The sequence below is a fragment of the Ciconia boyciana genome, chromosome 2 (genome assembly GCF_034638445.1).
Source record: "Ciconia boyciana chromosome 2, ASM3463844v1, whole genome shotgun sequence".
NCBI lineage: Eukaryota > Metazoa > Chordata > Aves > Ciconiiformes > Ciconiidae > Ciconia > Ciconia boyciana.
The window spans coordinates 157,410,878-157,429,282 of record NC_132935.1 but is presented as its reverse complement, the minus strand read 5'-3'; the positions used below and the strand labels follow the sequence as shown (position 1 = coordinate 157,429,282).

The window sequence follows — 18,405 nt, the reverse complement described above, 5'->3', positions numbered from 1 at the left end:
GTGTAAATACAGAGGAAGAATGTTATGCTTTGGGTATCTTTATCTTAGTGAATTTAATCCAGAATCAAAACTTCAGAAACTGTAAACATATCAAAAAGTATCTTAGAATACAAAAGTGTGCTGCTGTGTCCCCACTGTAAACGGTTCTGCTTTCTCTGTGTGTCTGTATTGTCTTCAGCTCTCAGACCAGCTCTCAGTTTCTGGCAAGCAGGGAATATGTATTTCAAATATATTGTTTTGAAATACAAATACCCATAATGTTTAGCCTGTGTTTTGTGAAAGCTGATTTGTACCACAGTGCTACGTCTGGTGGGAGCAGGCAGCTTATGCTTCTGATTTGAGACCTTGAGATACAACTGTGAGCAGAAATCTTCACCTGAGTCTCCACAAGGATAGCTAGTGGATTCCTGAGATTTGAGCCTGGGTATTTTAAGTTCTTACGCTATGTAGCTGTATTTGTTAAAAAAAAAAAATAATCACAGCCATCTCTTCCATTTTTACTTTCAGTATGACCAAGTGACCTATTCTTTGCAAATTAAAAAAGTCTTAAAAGAAGTGTGTGGGCCTTCTATAAAACTGCTGTCATACCCTGAATCTAAAGCAAAAGGCATCATTTCTCACCAGAGGCAGAAACACAATAAAAAACTCAGAATAGATTTTTGGCTGCTTTTCTTCCATTTTATGTATTATTCCTTCAGGTCTGTCCCTGAATCTAGGACATTTTTATATACCTGTAGGTAACATTTAAAATTAATGGCAGTCTTTCAGTTGGGTTTAATGGGATCTGCTGTATTTTATCAGATCTCAATTGTGAGATGGGCTATGCATACAAGGAAATCTTAAGACCTCTGTTTCTCCCTGGATGAGTTGCTTGGCAGATAGTCTGCTGCTGCCAGCAGACTGCTACTTCCCTTCATATCGTGGAGGGCGGAGGCATCCAGCATAGACAGAGATAATTGATCAGACCAAGATTACAGTGTTTGCTACTAAAATTAGCATCTACCTACACTTGTCACACTGTTGTATTTTATAAAAGGCAGCTATTTCCTATATGTATTTTACTTCAGTCTTTTACAGAGATGCTTGCTGTAGCATTTTTTCAGTATTTTCTTTTTGATGAGTTCAGGTGTCTGAAAATGCAATTCCTTGTGAGTCCAGAAAGCTCAGATTTTTTTTTGAAATACTTGTGACAACTTTCCACCTTAAGTAACCTTACTTCCTCCCTTCCTTGGTAAGCTTTGTTTTTCAGGCCACAAGAGAGCTGTGCCCATATAAACCATTTGCTGCATCTCGGTAGACCACAGTTGCCTGGAAGAGGACTCTTTGGGGGCAGAGTTAGCTACTTATGTGCATTATTTTGTGGCCATATATATTAAGCTCTTTGGGACAGGGTTTGGCTTCCTGTTGAGTCTTGCACAGCACCAAGCAAAAGAGTTGTGAGCTGTGTGACAGCTGTGGGCGAAAAGTTCACCATCTGATCCCCTGCAAGTGCCAGCTACTTTTGTATCTGTTTTGCTCCCATGGTGACAGCAGCTTTAGATTCTGCTTCCTCCACACCCCTTAGATCAAAACAAACCTTTTTCTTGAGTTTTAAGGTGTGTTATGAAGCACATGTATTAGATGTAGGCTTTGACTAGAAAGACATGCTGACCACTGGCTAGTTTGAGAAAATTTTTTTGAAGTTTTAGGTGTGAATTGCTCATATGCTGACAGTCTTTGGTGGTTCTATAATGTCTCCTGTATATTGGGCAGGCAAGCAGTTTAGGGGTGGATTAGGGTACTCCTGTGGTCCAGTTTTGTTTAGCAAAGGGAGGTGGCAAGATCCAGTTGTCACTTACTAGTGGCATGAGTCATAGGAGCTTCTGCACTTTGTTGCTGTGAAGGAGAGAGACTCTGGAAGGGCACGTACCAGGTTTCCCTGCCTATTATTCCTCCCCTATCATAGCAATGTGGCTCAGGTAGGGTGTGCAGCAGATGGCTGTATGGCTCCTGGATGCTGTGTGGCCTGTGAGAACTGCTCAAGTCCTCACCTCCAGCTGTGCTGACCCCTTGGGCTGTCCCTGTGGTGTCTGAGTGATGGTCAAGGTTTTAGGATGGGTAACAAGAATAAGGTATATAAACAGAAGAATACGATGATATTTTATTGCTGCTAAATTTGAAAAGACCTGACTACTGTTTATCTGCAGTGCAAAATACATTTAAAATTGTTGTTTCACATTTTTCTGATTGGTATTTTGTGTACTAAATACAGATGAGCATGCGCACACACATACAATCTACAAATCTATTAATGATTATCCTCTATTGTTCTCCTCTAAATTTTTTCTTTTGCTGTCGGACAGGTGTGCACATATATTAGCTATGTGCACATGTGCATTTACGTGATTCTGTTGGTAGTATCTTGTTTCTGAAGGTCAGCACATTTACTTATACATTTGATGGTATGACAATGCTGATGTTTGTTTGAGGGTGGTAATGCACAACCTACATGCTAAGGATTCTTATCCTTTGCTTTCCAAGCGGTGTTGCAATAATTGAAAACATGCTTTAGTAGGCTCTTAGAAGTTGATTACAAAAACTGTAATTTTGCTAGATTTGCTAGATTCTTCTATGCTAATGTCAAGGTTTACGCTGCCAGTTTATAAATGGAGAAAATACCGACCTATAAATACTGTAATATTGAGCAGCAGTTCAGTTGCTTCTGTGTCCTGCAGACAGGCAGCCTCATATGGTGAGATCTGGAATTTAACATGCAGAATATCAGGCCAGACCTCCTCTTTTCATCAGACAGACCCTCATTTTATATAGTAGGGATTAGCACAGTTAAATTGTATTTTGAAATGGTTGTTTCAGCCCCCTATCTGATTAGGGCTGTTTTGCTGATGTAGGGGATTTTACTTTCTCCCCATGCTTTATTCTCACCCATGTGAAAGCATATTGGCTTTACTTCTCCTGTCTGGCTACATAATAGCAGTATAGGGATTGTATTACACTTCCCAATCTGTCGATATGGAGGACTGGGCAAGAGCATGACAAACCAGTATTGCTTCAACTCCCTGTCTCCAAGGTAAGGCTAATCAGCTTTTGTTGAAAACAGCAATTGGGGATTGCTTTTCTCTCTTACTTGGTTTTTAACTTCTTGGTGCCAGATGCTTCAGTGCATGCAGTGCCAGGAAAAGACGTGCGCTCCCTGGATTAGTAGTGTCACTTTTGCACAAAGACATTTCAATATTGTTTTTCCCCGATCCAGTAATGAGTCTGATGTGGTAGTTAGGACTCCAGACATCATGCTTTCTGTCTCTATGCTGGAGTTTAACTTATTTTGTGTTTCCAGCATCTTTCACATGTTGTGACAGTTTTTCACATGTCATTATTAAAGAACTTTAACTATCTTTTCTGGTTCAAATCCTGTGCCTTAATAGCTCCTTAGTTTAGCTGCTGTCCTTCTGGATGAAAAGAAACAAAACAGGATTTCATCCAGACCCTGCCAGTGTTGTTTTATAGACTTTGTGAATATCTAGCCACATACACTTCACAGGTTTTAATATAAGTAAAAATGCGGGGGGAGGGGGCACTTTTCTAAGAGCAATTCTACTCTTCGAAGTAAAAACATTCTCTCTACATGTGTGTGCTTTCCTATGAAAGCTGATAGCATTTTACTTTAAACATGGAAAACATAGCCCTTGTGGATCTCCAGACTGCACAGTCTGCACATAGACTGAAGTATTCTTCTAAAAGCCACTGGGGATTTATTACTCCCGATTTACAGCTGGAGAAAATGAGATTGTTTAGTTGGTGGCAGTACTTCCACTCCAGTTGAGAACAGAGATTGGATTTGAGAAATGGGAGGTTCTGAGCCTTGTGCTCCTTTTCACTAGTGCACGTCCTGCCACAGTTGAAATAGGCAGATTAAACCTCTTAGCTGATTAGAGTTGGTTTAAGGCTTTTTGGTTTGTATTATATATCTGTTCTGTTCAGCGATATGAGTGAGAAATAATCACAAAACGTGTAGCTTACATTAAAGAGTTTTGTTGGACTGTGTTTCTGCAACTATAGATAATGCAGTGCAAAATATAAAAGTGGGGTAATACTTGATTTCTGTTCTCAGATGTGTAGCAGCCTGCTGTATAACAGTAGGGAGATCACTTCCTTGCTCAGTGCCTGATTTGTTCCATCAGTAAAATGGGAATAATGATAGTACCTATGCTATGTATTTCGAGACCTATTACAGACTTGAAGAAATTGCAGAAGACATGAATGCTGTAGCTATGATGAGGAGGTTGTTAGTACAGAGTTAAAATGGAAATTTGCTGAAAAACCAATGAAGTTAGCAAATGTTGACAAAGATAATTTGCACTTTAAAAAGCTGGTTGTGTTTGCATAAATATGTGTATATGTGCACACATACATGAAATACATGTAACATGAGTATATAAACGAGTTGTTTTCCCTATTTCAGGCAGTTTTAAAACTTCAGCACTTTATGTCTCAGCAAACTAATGGTGTTCACTTGCACTCTGATTGAAAGTAAAATAATAGATTCGAGTCTCTGCCTGTTTAAGCCCTCCTTGGAATTTGGAGAACTTGGAAAACTCATTTATAGCATTTAATATCACTTGAACAGGTTCTCATGTTGAGTTTTGGTTTCTACAGAAGCAGAGAGGGATCAGGTTGGGCAGATGAGCATCCACCCAGTGTGATACAGAACTTAACTGATGTGCCTATCTTCTGAGTCATTGGCCCTTGATCCTTTTTGCTAGCCAGCATAAGATTCATATATATTAGCTTGGATCACAGGCTTGCACAGAATTTTGTTCTTTCTCTATTCATTTCATTTGTTATTACTTACTTTTTATGCAGTGGTAGTATGCACAAATCAACCAGACTTGGACCATGTTGTGGTAGACATTGTAAAATATAGTAAATGACAGCATCTGCCTCTAAGAGTTTTTACCCTAAAAAAACCCTCAGGATCCTGCAAACATGCTGCATTTATGTAAATGCCTCTGATACCAGGCAGAAATTTATAAATGTCCTGTGTTGCTCTGATTGTTGTATAATGTACTACACAAATATATACTTCTACTCAATCAGAAATTTACTATATGATTATATGCATTTAGTTTCCTTTAGGGCAAAACAAAAATATTAGGTTAGGGTAAACCAGTTCTCAGCAAAAGCTTGAGAGAGAATGCAGGATGGGAAAAGACCTTTATGCATCCAAAACAATAAGAAGTTTGAAACTCGTATGTCTTCAAAGAGAAGGGTTGATTGGAGGGTTGACCACTAGAGTGGTCTTCATCCCTTATTATAAGTTTATAACTTATAAGGCATTAAAAGTTCCTGTCAGCAATATTATTTTAAAAAAATCTGAACTGATGCAACTTTTTTTTTAATTCAATGCTACTGCTTTAAAATAAATTTTCCTCAAGTTTGCTCCTGATATTAAATAATTATTTTTTTTGTTAAGATGTTTGTGATGACAGTCACAAAAGAATCATGGTTGCTGGAATTCATTATCAAGCACGAAACAGAGGATACTATAGCTGACAGCTTTGTCTTAAAGCAGGCAAATTACAGATTTCTCTCCTAGGAGACAGGTAAAGACAGAGTACCTGGAGAAACCAAAAAGGGGAGAGAAATTCATTTAGCCCTGTAACTGTAAGAGTGTTATAACTAGAAAACTATGTCCACAAAACAGATATTTCCAGTTGTTTCTAAGTCAATTCACTTATGTGCTGATTGCATGCGATTGCAGCTCTCTCCACTTCTTCATGTGGTGACTCATAGATACGTTCTTGGAATTCTGCTTAAAAAAATTCTGAAGTGTAATGATCCTAAAACAGGAAGGTCGTCTTTTTTTGAGGGAAGATCATTTTATGTTGTTTACTCCAAGTTAATACTTGGTGTTGGTCTAGAAGTAAATTATACTGGGTAAAGGTCAACGTTACACAACTGAATCTCATGTATATACACAGTTTTGTTCTCACCAGTGCAGTTCATCATAGTGTGATCATTGTGGTTATCTAAAGAAAAGGAGAAAAACCACCTAGTACTATAACTCTAGCTGTTGGGTTTTCATATGTGATGCATGAATTTCACATTGTTTATAAATGTGTTGTACTCACGAGCATCACATAGGTTCATTGGTACATCTCCAGACTCATTCTATAGTATGTATGCTGTAGGAAGTATTACAGAAGTGGAAGTTTCAGTTAATTTAAAGGAGTCTCTTTAGGGGCACAAATGGTTGTGGAAGTTTAGCAGAGACAAGCCCAAGCAGTGTGCGTGTTAGTTTTGGGATGTGATAATTTTTTTTGGTAGAAGATTACTGTGCTACTACTCGTCTAAGTGTGTACATGTGTACATGATAACTTCAAGGGGAAGAAAAGATGATTTGGAGTAAAGGGGGAAATTGTATACATTTTGAGGGTTTAAAAACAACCTAAAACTTAGACACTGTATTATTATAAATCACTTGAAAAAGAGTTACTTTTTTTGCTGATGCATTTTATAGTTTAACACTTAAAGACTTTTGTGCTTTGTGTGCAGGTACATGTCTCGAGTCCATGGTATGCATCCAAAAGAAACCACACGTCAGCTGAGTTTAGCAGTCAAGGATGGTCTCATTGTTGAAACCCTGACGGTGGGGTGTAAAGGGTCAAAAGCTGGTATTGAACAAGAAGGATATTGGTTGCCAGGAGATGAGATTGTGAGTATAAAATCTTTGAGAAAATAAATCACAATTTCTGGTATTTTAGCATGAAACTTGTTTTAATTTCTATTTAAAGTTATTTATAGATGCTGTGTTGGTGCTTGTGAACAGGGAAGTAATGCACTCTTAAACTTTTTTAACCTTTTCTATTCCATAGAAGCTCTTTCTTCTTGAACTATGAGGTTTTTGCTATGAAACACTGGCAAAGTCCTTTGCTCAGTCATCTCTCACTTTTATGTAGTATTCTCTTCTACAGATGTATAGGAAGACAGCAAATATTATTGGTATTACTTGAAATCCTCAGATGTCCTCAAATCCCAAAGACAGTATCTTTAAAAAAAAAAGAAGACAAGAATTTTTGATTAATCTTGCTTTAATCTGAATCCGAGGAAGGAAGAACTCCTCCCTTTCAAAAGTGCAACAAGAAGTTGTACATTTATATACAAACACACATGAAAAGAAGTGTTTTACAGATATTTGTGAACACCAGGGCATTCAGTTAGGAAGGATTTTCTTAGCAAATTAGTTACAGTCATCCAGACATTGTTCCACTGGATGTGTAAAATAAACATTTAAATTGAATTAAACAGGTTGAAAGTGATGTGAAGGGAAGAAAAGTGTGTTTTCTCTATTCCTCCATAACTGAGATGGAATGCACTCACAAACTTAACTGAGAATAGTCCCATAGACCAGAACAAAGCTTGTGCAATTGCTTTGCCTTGTTCAGAAGCCCAGTCTCTGTATTTACAAAACTACGTTTCTGTAATTAAAAAAAAGAGTTTGTCAAAGCTTTAAAATACTTGAACTAGGAACTGTTGCTTTGGAATGTAAATTGCATTAAATACTGGTAAAATGGACAGCATTGTCTCAGACATAGATAGTAATTTAAATTTTGAATAAAACCAGAAAAACTCTACAGGAGAATAAATTTTAAAAACCACTGAAATACTCATTGCATTATTGCAGCCATCAATAAGATCCTGAAAGTGAAACAACAGATTATTTTTTGTTTTAAAGTGAGAGAAATAGAAAGCGGAAACAAGCAGTATCCATAATAGAAAACATTATGGTTAAAATTATCCCAGTTATACTAATTTAAAGTATTGAAATATGTATTTAATGTACATTATGTCACTGTTAAGATTCTCATTCTGATTTCATTAGAAATCCTCAAGGGAACCTTTAAAGGGTATATAGTTTGTTTTTACTAGAAGTAAACATTTCAAAATTCCAGCTTAGCTCTTTTAGGTATTTCTTATGTCAGTTTTATCTGTTTAGAGGTGATGTTAACTGTGCAGACTCAACATGACATAAAGTCTGAGATCTGTAGTTATCTCAAGTATGCAGTATGTTTGTTTCCTCTATTGCTAAGAGGAAAAAAAAAAAAGAAAAGAAAAGAGTCAAAATGCCTTACAATAGCCATTTCTTAAACGGTCATTCAAAAAATGTTCCTGCTACTTATTAGCAACATTTGTCTAACAAAGCTTTTAAGATAACCAGCATGTAAATTCCCAGTGAGTCATTAGAATTACGTAATTATTTTATCTCGGAATGAAAAGAGTTGTCTTTGACTTGACTGAAGATGCTGCTTAAGTCGCATTATGAATAGCCCTTTGGTTAGAAGTATTGACTGTATTTTCAGCATGACTGCTAATCACTGATGCATTGTGCTGTGTCCATATGTCTGGACTGTATTTTCAGCATGACTGCTAATCACTGATGCATTGTGGTGTGTCCATATGTCTGATGGCCATCTCAGTTGTTCAGAACACCAGTGCGCACTTGTCTTAACAGTTTTATGCAAAAATAGGAATCAGCTTCTGATCCAGGCCATGTTTCAACAGTACCCAACTTCCAACTTCTTGATCCTAATACTGAATCAAAATGCTGCAGACGCATGAAGCAAAACACAATGACTTGGTATAAAGTCATTCTCTTTGTTCTTTTATTCAAAAAGTTTTAATGAGTAACAAAGTGTCATTGTCATCACTCGACATCAGATCAAGTATTTTCCATTCTCCAACAATTGGTGCAAAACCATGAAGTTTGGTATGTTCTCTATATTGGTCACACTGGATAGTTTTACAGATTTTTGTCTGCACTTGATCAAGACGCAGTTTGTAGTTCTTTGTAATTCAGTACTGCTCAGATCTGTTACTAATGACTGTTGAACCATGAGCTCAAGTTACATTTCAGTGAGGACAAACACACAGGAGTCTTTTCGAAGATCCGCTTGTAGGAGATAGAACTCTATGAAATAGGGCTATTAATGTTGGAACAGGGATTTCAGGCTCATCAAACTTTAGCACTGACAGACAGGCCCTTGACCCAATTGTCAGCCTTGGTTTGACTGGTACTACACGAACTTGGAAAGCTCATAATGTGAAAAAGAAAGACTTGTGAACTGATCCACCACCTATTGGCATCAGTACAAAAATGCTCTTGGATTTTAGCTTGTGTTCTGGCACCACAGTGGAAGCCAGTAAGGACCAGCTGTTTCAAGGAGTTAGCAAAGGGACACATTCCTGTTGTTGTGTCCCCCACCTCACATTTTTTATTTGAGTATTTGCTTGACGTTTCTTTCCATTTTTGAAGTTTTAGGTCTAAATCTTAGCATTTTAAATCCATATTCAAGTAAATAAATTACTGGCCTGGGCTGCAGAACTGCTGAGCACCTGTATCTGTTACTTACATAGGTGCCTGACTAGAGACTGCCACAAGGCCTGAAAGTACTAGTTTTAATGATGACCATGGACTGATGGCTAAATGGTAACAGTAATTAAAAGCATACAGATTATGAAAACACAGCTCTATTTGGAAAAGAGTCATTAGATAATCTGTGGTGCTTGCTTATGTGTTTCCAAACATTTGCCCTACCCAATAGGGCAATATGACATAATGATAGATCTGTGCAGTAAGAACACGATCTCTGATAGGGTTACTGTTAGCCTTCAGAGGAATGTGTTAAAAAAATTACGCTACTTTGCTATCATTGTTCTATCAGTATGTTGAAGCTGCGGTAAAAAAATGAAGCAAAATCTCGTATATTTAGAGAAATCATACAAAAAACAAGCTGAAGTGCAAAGACAAAACATTTTGAGGGCATCAGGAGGAGGCCCTTCCAAAAGGGGCAACTCATTTGAAAATAAATATTCAGAAAAACTGGAAAAAAGAATTATCAGATTTTAAAGGTATAAAATTGTTCTCTTTTTCTCTCAGATATATGTGGGATAAATATTTTTATATAAGTTACTAAATTTAAAATATGGAGTCAGTTGCCAAACATACTATATTCCAACTGATATTTAAGGGTTGGTACCTATGCAAGAACTTTGCTACAAGTATTATACCTCCGGGGCTTGTGCAGGTACTCATTTTCTTTGCTCATTTGCCATCTGTACAGATGTTTTGCAGATTTTCAAAATGTGTTCTCATCTTACAGGCTTTCTCATCTTGCAGATGATTAATGCATTTGACACAAAATAAATGAGAGAAGAAATTATTTTCCATTGTTATCCAGGATTTTAGTTAGGAATTTTGCATTTTCGCTGTTTGTCGATGCCATTATTATGCAATTCAACAAAACCTCTGCAGCTTCTTACCTTACAAGGGAAATGTCAGTCCTGAAATCTGGTAATGGTACTTTTTCTTTCAAAAATCTTTATTTCTATTTCTCACAGAACTTGTGGAATTTGGAAGTGTTATTTATTAGCAACATAAAAGAAATTATCTCCTTGCTCTTTGGGTTTAGAAAAAATTGGCAAATCAGTGTTGTTAGCTATGTTTTCAGTGTAGTCAATAAAATAGAAGGGAAATGTAGTTTTTGAAGAAAAGAATCATGAATCTCCTTACCTATTCATTTCTATTTTCAGTTATGCCATGATTTTTATATATGTATTTTGTCTGTGTAAAATAGTGGTCAGTCTAATCCCAATGAAAGAGATCAAATTAAAGCACCAATGTCATGTAGCTTTATGGGGAGTTAGATACAGTTTTTAGAGTTAGTTTGTTTTACTCATTTACATATTTTGTGATTTTTCTACAGACAGGGTGCACGGAGCTATTTTGAGCATTTAATGTGCTAATTCTTCTCTTCATGATTAAAGTCATAAAACTGCACTGACCCAGAGAGAGGCATTATGAATGTATAATTTCAGTTTACATGTGTTCATAAAGCCAAAAAATATTGTGCTCTTCTAAAATGAATATGTGTTTGTAATATGGGTTCATTGTTTGCATCTGAATGCAACGTATCTGCTAGCACCGCTGTGGTTTGAAGTTGGTTCATAGTGGCCAGATTCTCTAATGAGATATGAAGAGTGAGACTTCATACTTAATTAAGGCACTTTAAGCTATTTCTTCACTGACAAAACACATACAAGGTGATTATGTTTTCAAGAAGTCGCTCTTTTACAGAGTTCTATTTTCTGATCATGTAATTGATTGCTTATAGAAAGAGCCAGCAACTCTTCTGGCTAGTTAAGTCTGACTTTGGGGTTTAGTTACAGTCAGTTTCCTGTGCATTTGGTCCTCTCCGTATCTAAATTATTGCCTCTCCAATTCTTTCCTCTAAAGATTTTTTTAGTTTAGTGGAAAGCATGCTATTTGGAGGGGCAGTTTGCTTGCTTACCTGTTTTTAGAAAAGATTAGTAGTAGAATGTGCTTTTCCCCAACACACCCACGTATTCATAACTTGCTAACTCATTACTGGGGATTTTCTGATATTTTATATCTAGAAAGTACTGGTGCTTGCTCAGAGTGACTCCAGATACTTTCAAGTCTCAAGGCTGCCTAAATAATCCATCTCCTCACTCTGTCTGCTTTCCCATTATTTTAACCTTTGTCGTAACCCACTGCCAGCACTGTGAGTTTTGAAGGTGATTTTGTTAACCCTAGTGACCTTAGGCACACACCCAGTGATTATTGTGATTTGATGTATTGCAGGTTCAATTTTGCTAGGGTCAATCTATAAGAAAGGAGTATTTGGCTGTTATGTTTGTGTTAATCTAAATTGTTTTAAATTGAGCAAAGGCTGGGTTTCTTACTTGCCATGCTTAATTGCTTTTGTAATTATATTGATTTTTCCATGCTAGGTCAGTATTGGTAGCCAGAAGCTGTATTTTGAACTGGCTATGTCATCTTGAGTCTCCATAAATATGAAGATAATTGTAAAAAGCTTAAGAACGGTCACTGTGAGGGTTTGAATCTTTTCTGTACATAAAATACATTTTAAATAAAAAAAAAAAACAAACCCAAGCCTCAAAACAAAAACAACCTACATAGCTACCACTTATTGCCAGCAAGCGAGGGGCTTCTAACTAACTAGGTTGAGGAATGGTTTTAATGTGCATCCCATTCATTTCAATTAGGAGCAGAAGGATAATATGAAACAGTAATAGTGACAGCCAATGCCTTCATCATGAAAGCTCTTACAACTAGAGAGCACAAAGAGGAAGAACATGTCACACCAAATGAAGAAAAACTTCCTTCAGCGTTTAAAAAATTCTCAATTTGTCTTATAGATCCGTATTGCCTTTAATCTGAAGTACTGTGTGAATTCATTGATCCAAAGCCAAACATAGCCCAAACCATGATAGCTACTATTTCTCACATATTGTAACAAACTGAGGATTTTCCAGGCTGGAATGTTCCAGGTAGATTCCTAATTATTGTGAAAGTACCAGTGTTCTTTACATTTGGTGATTCAAAGAGTTAATGAATGATCCTGTGGGAGAGAAAAGTTCAGACTGTCTTCCATCTCTTATTCCACACCTCAGGGAGAGTATGAGGAGGCTTTGAGAGTCAGGCCACCTAACAGTGTGGTCACATGAGAGCACTCAAGGGAAATGAGCTTCTGGAACTCTTTGAATCTTTCTTTGTTGTCCATCTTTCCATCCTCTAAGGTCCCATCATTCAGAGCTTATTTTGACAAGAGACTGCCACCGTATCAATCCACTGTGTGCTAAAAGCAATGATTTTTCTTACAAATTGTTATCACAAAGTGCACTAGTGTAAAATTCTGCTTATTAATGAACCAAAAATTAGTGTCCACTGGTGTAATATCCTGCTGTGGATTTGTGAAAGTTAAGAAAAGCAAATATTTTCAAATCACCAAATCAAAGCATAGACTATTTTGTCCTTGAGAAGTGAATTAGAATTCTGAACTCCCATCTCATGGACGAGAAATTCTTGCTGTTTTAAAGCCAAGACCCTCCTTTGTCTTTGCATTAAGGCTATTAGCATGCAGCTCATGAGAATGGCCTCACTGCCATTCCAGTGGCTCTTCCTGTCTCAAGATGGGTTAAGAATCATGAACAATTCTCTGCATTCCTTTTCCAATCTTGTTTTTCTCTTCCCATCTGTTCAGGAGTATTTCTTCCCTCCCCTCTGCTCATCCTTATTTTTCATCCCCTAAAAAAGGAGCTACACTGTTTGAAGGCTCTTCATATTACCAAAGATGACACTAGTAGAGTCCACCTTATTGCATACCTAAGAAATGATACTTCTTTTAAACTGGTAAAACAACCTCATCAGCACCTTCACTTGCCTCTCCCAGCTTTGCCAACTTGACTTTTAAAAACTCAATCAATGTAATGCTGTATTCTTCTTTGGGGTTTTCACTCACTGTTCTGGAGTTGAGATACTGATGACGTTGTTCACGGATTTCACATAATGTTTTTTTCTGACCGAAAGAGTGTTTTGGAGAATGATAATTTACTTACGGGATTGAAGTAAACTAGTCAAACTAGTCTGTATAAAGCTTCCATCATGGGACTCAAATTATGCTAACGGACTAGATGACATAGATCAGTCCATCTTGAGTTTGTTCTGAAAATATGCATCTTGGTTTTTTCCACCTCTTTTGTGCCAACCCTGACCTAGTAGTGTTGTTTTTATTAACTTTGTGGGTTCAAAATGCTCTGCATCTCTGGCAACTGTTTTGAATCTTTTATTATTATGTCATGCTGGTCACTGAATTGAAACTTCATTGAAGCTGATGGACTTATTAACATCCATGCTTCATTCACAATAAATGCAGCCTTCATGCCTTTGTATCACTGACAGCTGAAACAATACCAGCCACACCTGCAGCACAGGGGACATGGACAAGAAGTCGGACATTTAAGTGACATCTGTAGGAAGTTCTGCTGTTGGTTCAGATAAAATGTTTCTGTGTGTGCAGAAACATCAACCTAGAAAAACACTACAAAATCCCATGGAGAAGATAAGGCCAGAAAAGCAATGTAAACATATTTTAAGAAAGAAAAGAGGAAAGAGACCCCTTTTGTGCACAGTTCTTCTTGGAAGGAGACTTGGAACTACAAGCAAAGAGATGGTTTATTTTCTGGTCTGGATTCATTCTCTTTCTAGGGGAACAAAACCTTCACATACATAATGTGGAAATAAAAGGCATTGCACCTAATAAATACTTCACTCCATCACTGATCTATCTCCCTAATTAAAGTAGCCTACAAACCTCCTCTTGGCTCAACCTAAGTAAAAAATGGTGACATTAATAGCAGAAGCAAATCCAGTTTCTGAGGAGATAAGTTGAAAGTTTCCATTAACCTTGAACTGACTTGGAACGTGAAGAAAGAAAAAAAATATTTTCATTTGAAACTATTTTCTATTTCTAATATCCTGGAGGAGAATACTTGTATTGTCTCACCTCAAATAATGTAAACTACTGCTACCCAAACATGATATTCTTTGGAGGGAAACTGAGATTTATTCATTGCTTCAGGAACACAGCTCATAGGCTGAGAAGGTAAGCGTGACAGGGGTTTTAGCAGTCATTTTGGCTGCTGGCATGCTACTATGCTTCTTGAAAAAACTTCACTTCTTCTTTAGCTCTGGGACCTAGAAGCTGGCTCTATAATTTGGAGCCTATCACCCTGAATTGTCCGGAACATAACTTCAAGGTAGGAGAGGGAATAAAAATCTACCTGTCTTGGCAGCCATCCGGAGAAGGCTTTGGTGGTTTCTGCCAGAAACAGAAGACTTCTAAGACAAACTGGCAATAAATTAATTAGACAAACTTAGGCTTGCAGATTAAACTCAATGAAAGAAAGCCAAAAGTGTTCTGAGGCTGTGGAATTCACTGCAGAACCTGAGTCTTCTTGCATCGGTGCATCAGAAGAGGAAGCAGTTATCAGTGAAGAAAATGGAAATGGATTATCACGAGCCTATAAATATGTCTGTGTTTAATATGCACTACGGAGAAGGAGATTTTGGTCTGTCTCCTCACTGATGGTTTTGTGTTGATTCTTTTTAGAAGAAAACTGATTTCTAAAATGAGAGAAATTAAAAATAATGTAAAAAAAAAACCAGTTAATTGCCAAGATTATGAAAATATGGGCCATAATAAATAAATAAATAAATAAATAGATAAATAAATAAATAAAAGTACTTGAAATTAAGCAAGATGCCTAGGTAGTTGTGAGGACATATGAACTCATAATTGCTTTGGATGTCTTTGTGATAAAATATGAGTAATGAATACCTACAAAGAGTTCTACAGAGTCAGTTTATGGAAATCCATTTTAAAGACGAAGCCCAGGTCATCAAAGGAAAGGATCTATAAGGGCAACTGATTTGCAATGGACAGATTATCCTGTCTGTAAAAGCACACATCATTGTAGCTACCTGCTGTGGTAGTTTTCTAGAAAAGGAAGGAGAAGATAAAGTGAAACAATTTTCATAAAGAGATTCTAGCTGCTGAAGTCTTTTTGGCTTTGAAGGAGAGATGGATGCTTGTTTGTTTGCTGAGCACTTTTGATGAGCAAAAGCAGTAGGAAAAAAATAGATGCAAAACAGGAGGCAATGTATCTAGTACATACATATATACAAGGAAACTACAGGGAGAAAATAAGCTTATTTTGTTGCTGAATTTACTCTAAAGCATTACTCTAACATTAAATGTAAAACATGGGATGATCTAAGAAAGTATCATTCTAAAGCAATCATCCTGATCAAGTATGGATCCTGTACAGCAATGATAAAAGGGAAGTACTTTTTTAAACAGCTAGCTCACCATTTACCTGCTGCAAAGATGGAGTAAGTCAGTCCTCTGAGCCATCAAGGAATTAATCATGCCTTCCTCAGTTCGGAGCCTAACCTATCGTTCTGATGAAAAGATAAGAGCAGATTCAGTGAAATCTGAAAACTGAAAGCAAGTTTACAGGAGTATTCATGCTCACTAAGGAATAGATGGAGCCAGGGATGTTGTGGCATGAAGAGAAGGCTGACCCAAACGGCAGGAGGAGGACTGCCCTCACAGCAGGCTAGGACCTCTGGCGAAAAACAATACACAGTGTCCCCACTGCGTTTGAAAAAATACTGGGAATGGTGTTCCATGACACATTATGTTTGTTCGACCCAGGTAGTATTTGATGCGTGCTAGTGTCTGAGTGAAAACCCATACATCTGCCAGAGATCCATGATAAGCTGAAGATTTCTTACTAGCTACTGTACCCAACGAGATATAGCCTGTTTAAAAAAGAGGCCAGTGTGCACGTACAAGGTGCACATGCTAGTCTTCCTCTGAAAAAAAAGGAGTAAGGCTCCAATCTGTCCAGCTCTACAGATAAACAGCCACATTTTGTAAATCTCCTCTTATTACAGAGCAGTTACTTGGAAGTTCAACAGTATTGCAAAAGCAGTAGATAGATGGGCAAGGGGAGACATTTCAAAGCTGAGCACAGTTTAGCATTTCCACAGTTCTTAAGGGCTCTTACAACTGCTCTTGTCTGAGCCTGTTTCAAACTGCCTTTTGTATGGGGCACAGATTCTGATATTTACACTTTGAGAGGAGTATTGGTGAACAGACAAATAATTTAAGTGTGTAGTAGCTGTTTACAGCAAATGTATAAGTAAGAAGCACTTCCTTCAGGGTTTGGAGGACGGAGTGCACATAGGTAGTGTGTCCCCACAGTGGTTCGTTATATTCATGAGTCATAAAGACTGCAAAATGCACTGCAAAGTTGTAACAATTATCTCTAGTAAAGCTCATGTCTAATCGAGAAAGCTTTGATGGGAACAGATGCTGCCTCAAAAAGACAGAAAGGAACTGATTGATTAAGAATGGAGAATGTGTTTAGAAAGAAATAGATGCTGCTTTGTTTAATGTGAATGGGGGCATACGTTCCTGTGGCATACTCTGAGACCTCTTAAGGAGAGGACTCAGATACCAGAGAAGAGTGATGGTGTGGTAGATACACCCATGCTAGAATGCAGTACCACCACTCGTTATTACAATAAAGGCTTTTCATTTACAGCAAAAAGTTTGAAATATGAAAGATTAAGTACAGAAGATAGGAATTGCTTCCCAACAGCAGATGATGATGGATGCAGGTGGCAAAACCTAAGGCAAAATGAAAGATGTGAAAAAAGTAATGTGTAATTCTTGTGGGAGGCATTTCATTCAATGTATCTGTCTACTTGATATGGACTGGTAGTCAACTTTGTTGGGTTCCAGTGAAGAGTTACTGAGAGCCAACAAAGAAACCTTAACATCAGAATCCGAGATTTTAAAAGCTTCTCCCTTAGCTGAAGGTGGGAAAATTGAAAGAACTCTGATGTTAAAGCTGATGTAGGTGGGGAGAAGAGAAATAAGTGTTCTTTATGGCTGTTCCCAAATCCTAAAATACCGGAATCCACAACATTTGCCTCAGAAATGGTATCTTCAAATTGGGCATGGCCTATCTCATTAGATGTCAAAGAAATGGGAATTTGAGAAATGGTAGGAACTCATTCATTGAGATCCTTTTCAGTTTTCTAAATTAAATAGTTAGGAAAAGATTACACTAAAGGTTTGGGTTGGTGATTTGAAAAAGTCTTGAAATAAATGTAGCATGCAAATACTACTATTTTAAAATAGTTTATATTTTGTAAATGACTTCTTTCTGCTGGCATGGACCTTGTTGCCATTCTAGATTCCGCCACTGTGACAGACCAAAAGTGTTGTTATGATACGAAGTGGGTGAAGTCTACTCTGTATCTGCTAATACTCTTAATTTAGACTAAATGTGAAAAACTGCTTTAAGTTCTTTGTCTGCTAGGCAGCTGGAGCTGTAGGGACTGTTAAAGCACAGACACTACACAGGGCTGACCATGAGTTTGCACACAGGTGGGTTTGAATGAAAATCCAGTGATCTGGAAGGAGCTGTGTGTGCATGAGTGTGGATGAGAGATATAGAGAAACACCACAGCAGCGCATAGGTAAGCAGCAAAGAAACTCTGGAGGAGCACTTGAAACAAAATACCTGAAAAAAAAAGGTCCAAAGAGTGCTGTGGGATAAGTGCCACACAGGAAATGCTGGGAACCATGAGCTCCATGGAAAATGCTTTCCTTCATTTGCGTCTTATTGAATTTAGGACAACAGAACTGTATGTATATTATTCATAAATAAACATGATTGTGCCAAAGAGATAACTGACTTATAATTGTTTTTCCCATCTATGTGACCCTTTTTTTTTTTTAGCTTACTGTTTGGGTCCAAAGGATATCCATAATTTGGATGGTTTGGGAAATCTAGTTCAACAGTGTGAAAACAGCAAATCCCCGTAAAGGGGAGTTTCATGAATAGAGTTTTGCCTTTTTTCCCCCTCCCTTTTCCTCTCTCCACCTGATAGTAGAGTGACTTAATACCGAGTATCTGGGCTACCATTAAGGGACTTGGAGAAAACAG

General features: G+C 37.4%; 1 protein-coding gene across 8 annotated transcripts in view; it reads left to right on the top strand.

The window, feature by feature from the left end:
• Nucleotides 1-18,405, top strand: part of ZMYND11 (zinc finger MYND-type containing 11) — a 116,164-nt gene that overhangs the window by 64,500 nt on the left and 33,259 nt on the right. For all 8 annotated transcript variants that reach the window (XM_072854685.1, XM_072854684.1, XM_072854683.1 and 5 more), the window contains one exon: nucleotides 6,553-6,712. In XM_072854685.1, the coding sequence (XP_072710786.1) occupies nucleotides 6,553-6,712 (160 nt within the window). The remainder of the gene's footprint in view (nucleotides 1-6,552; nucleotides 6,713-18,405) is intronic.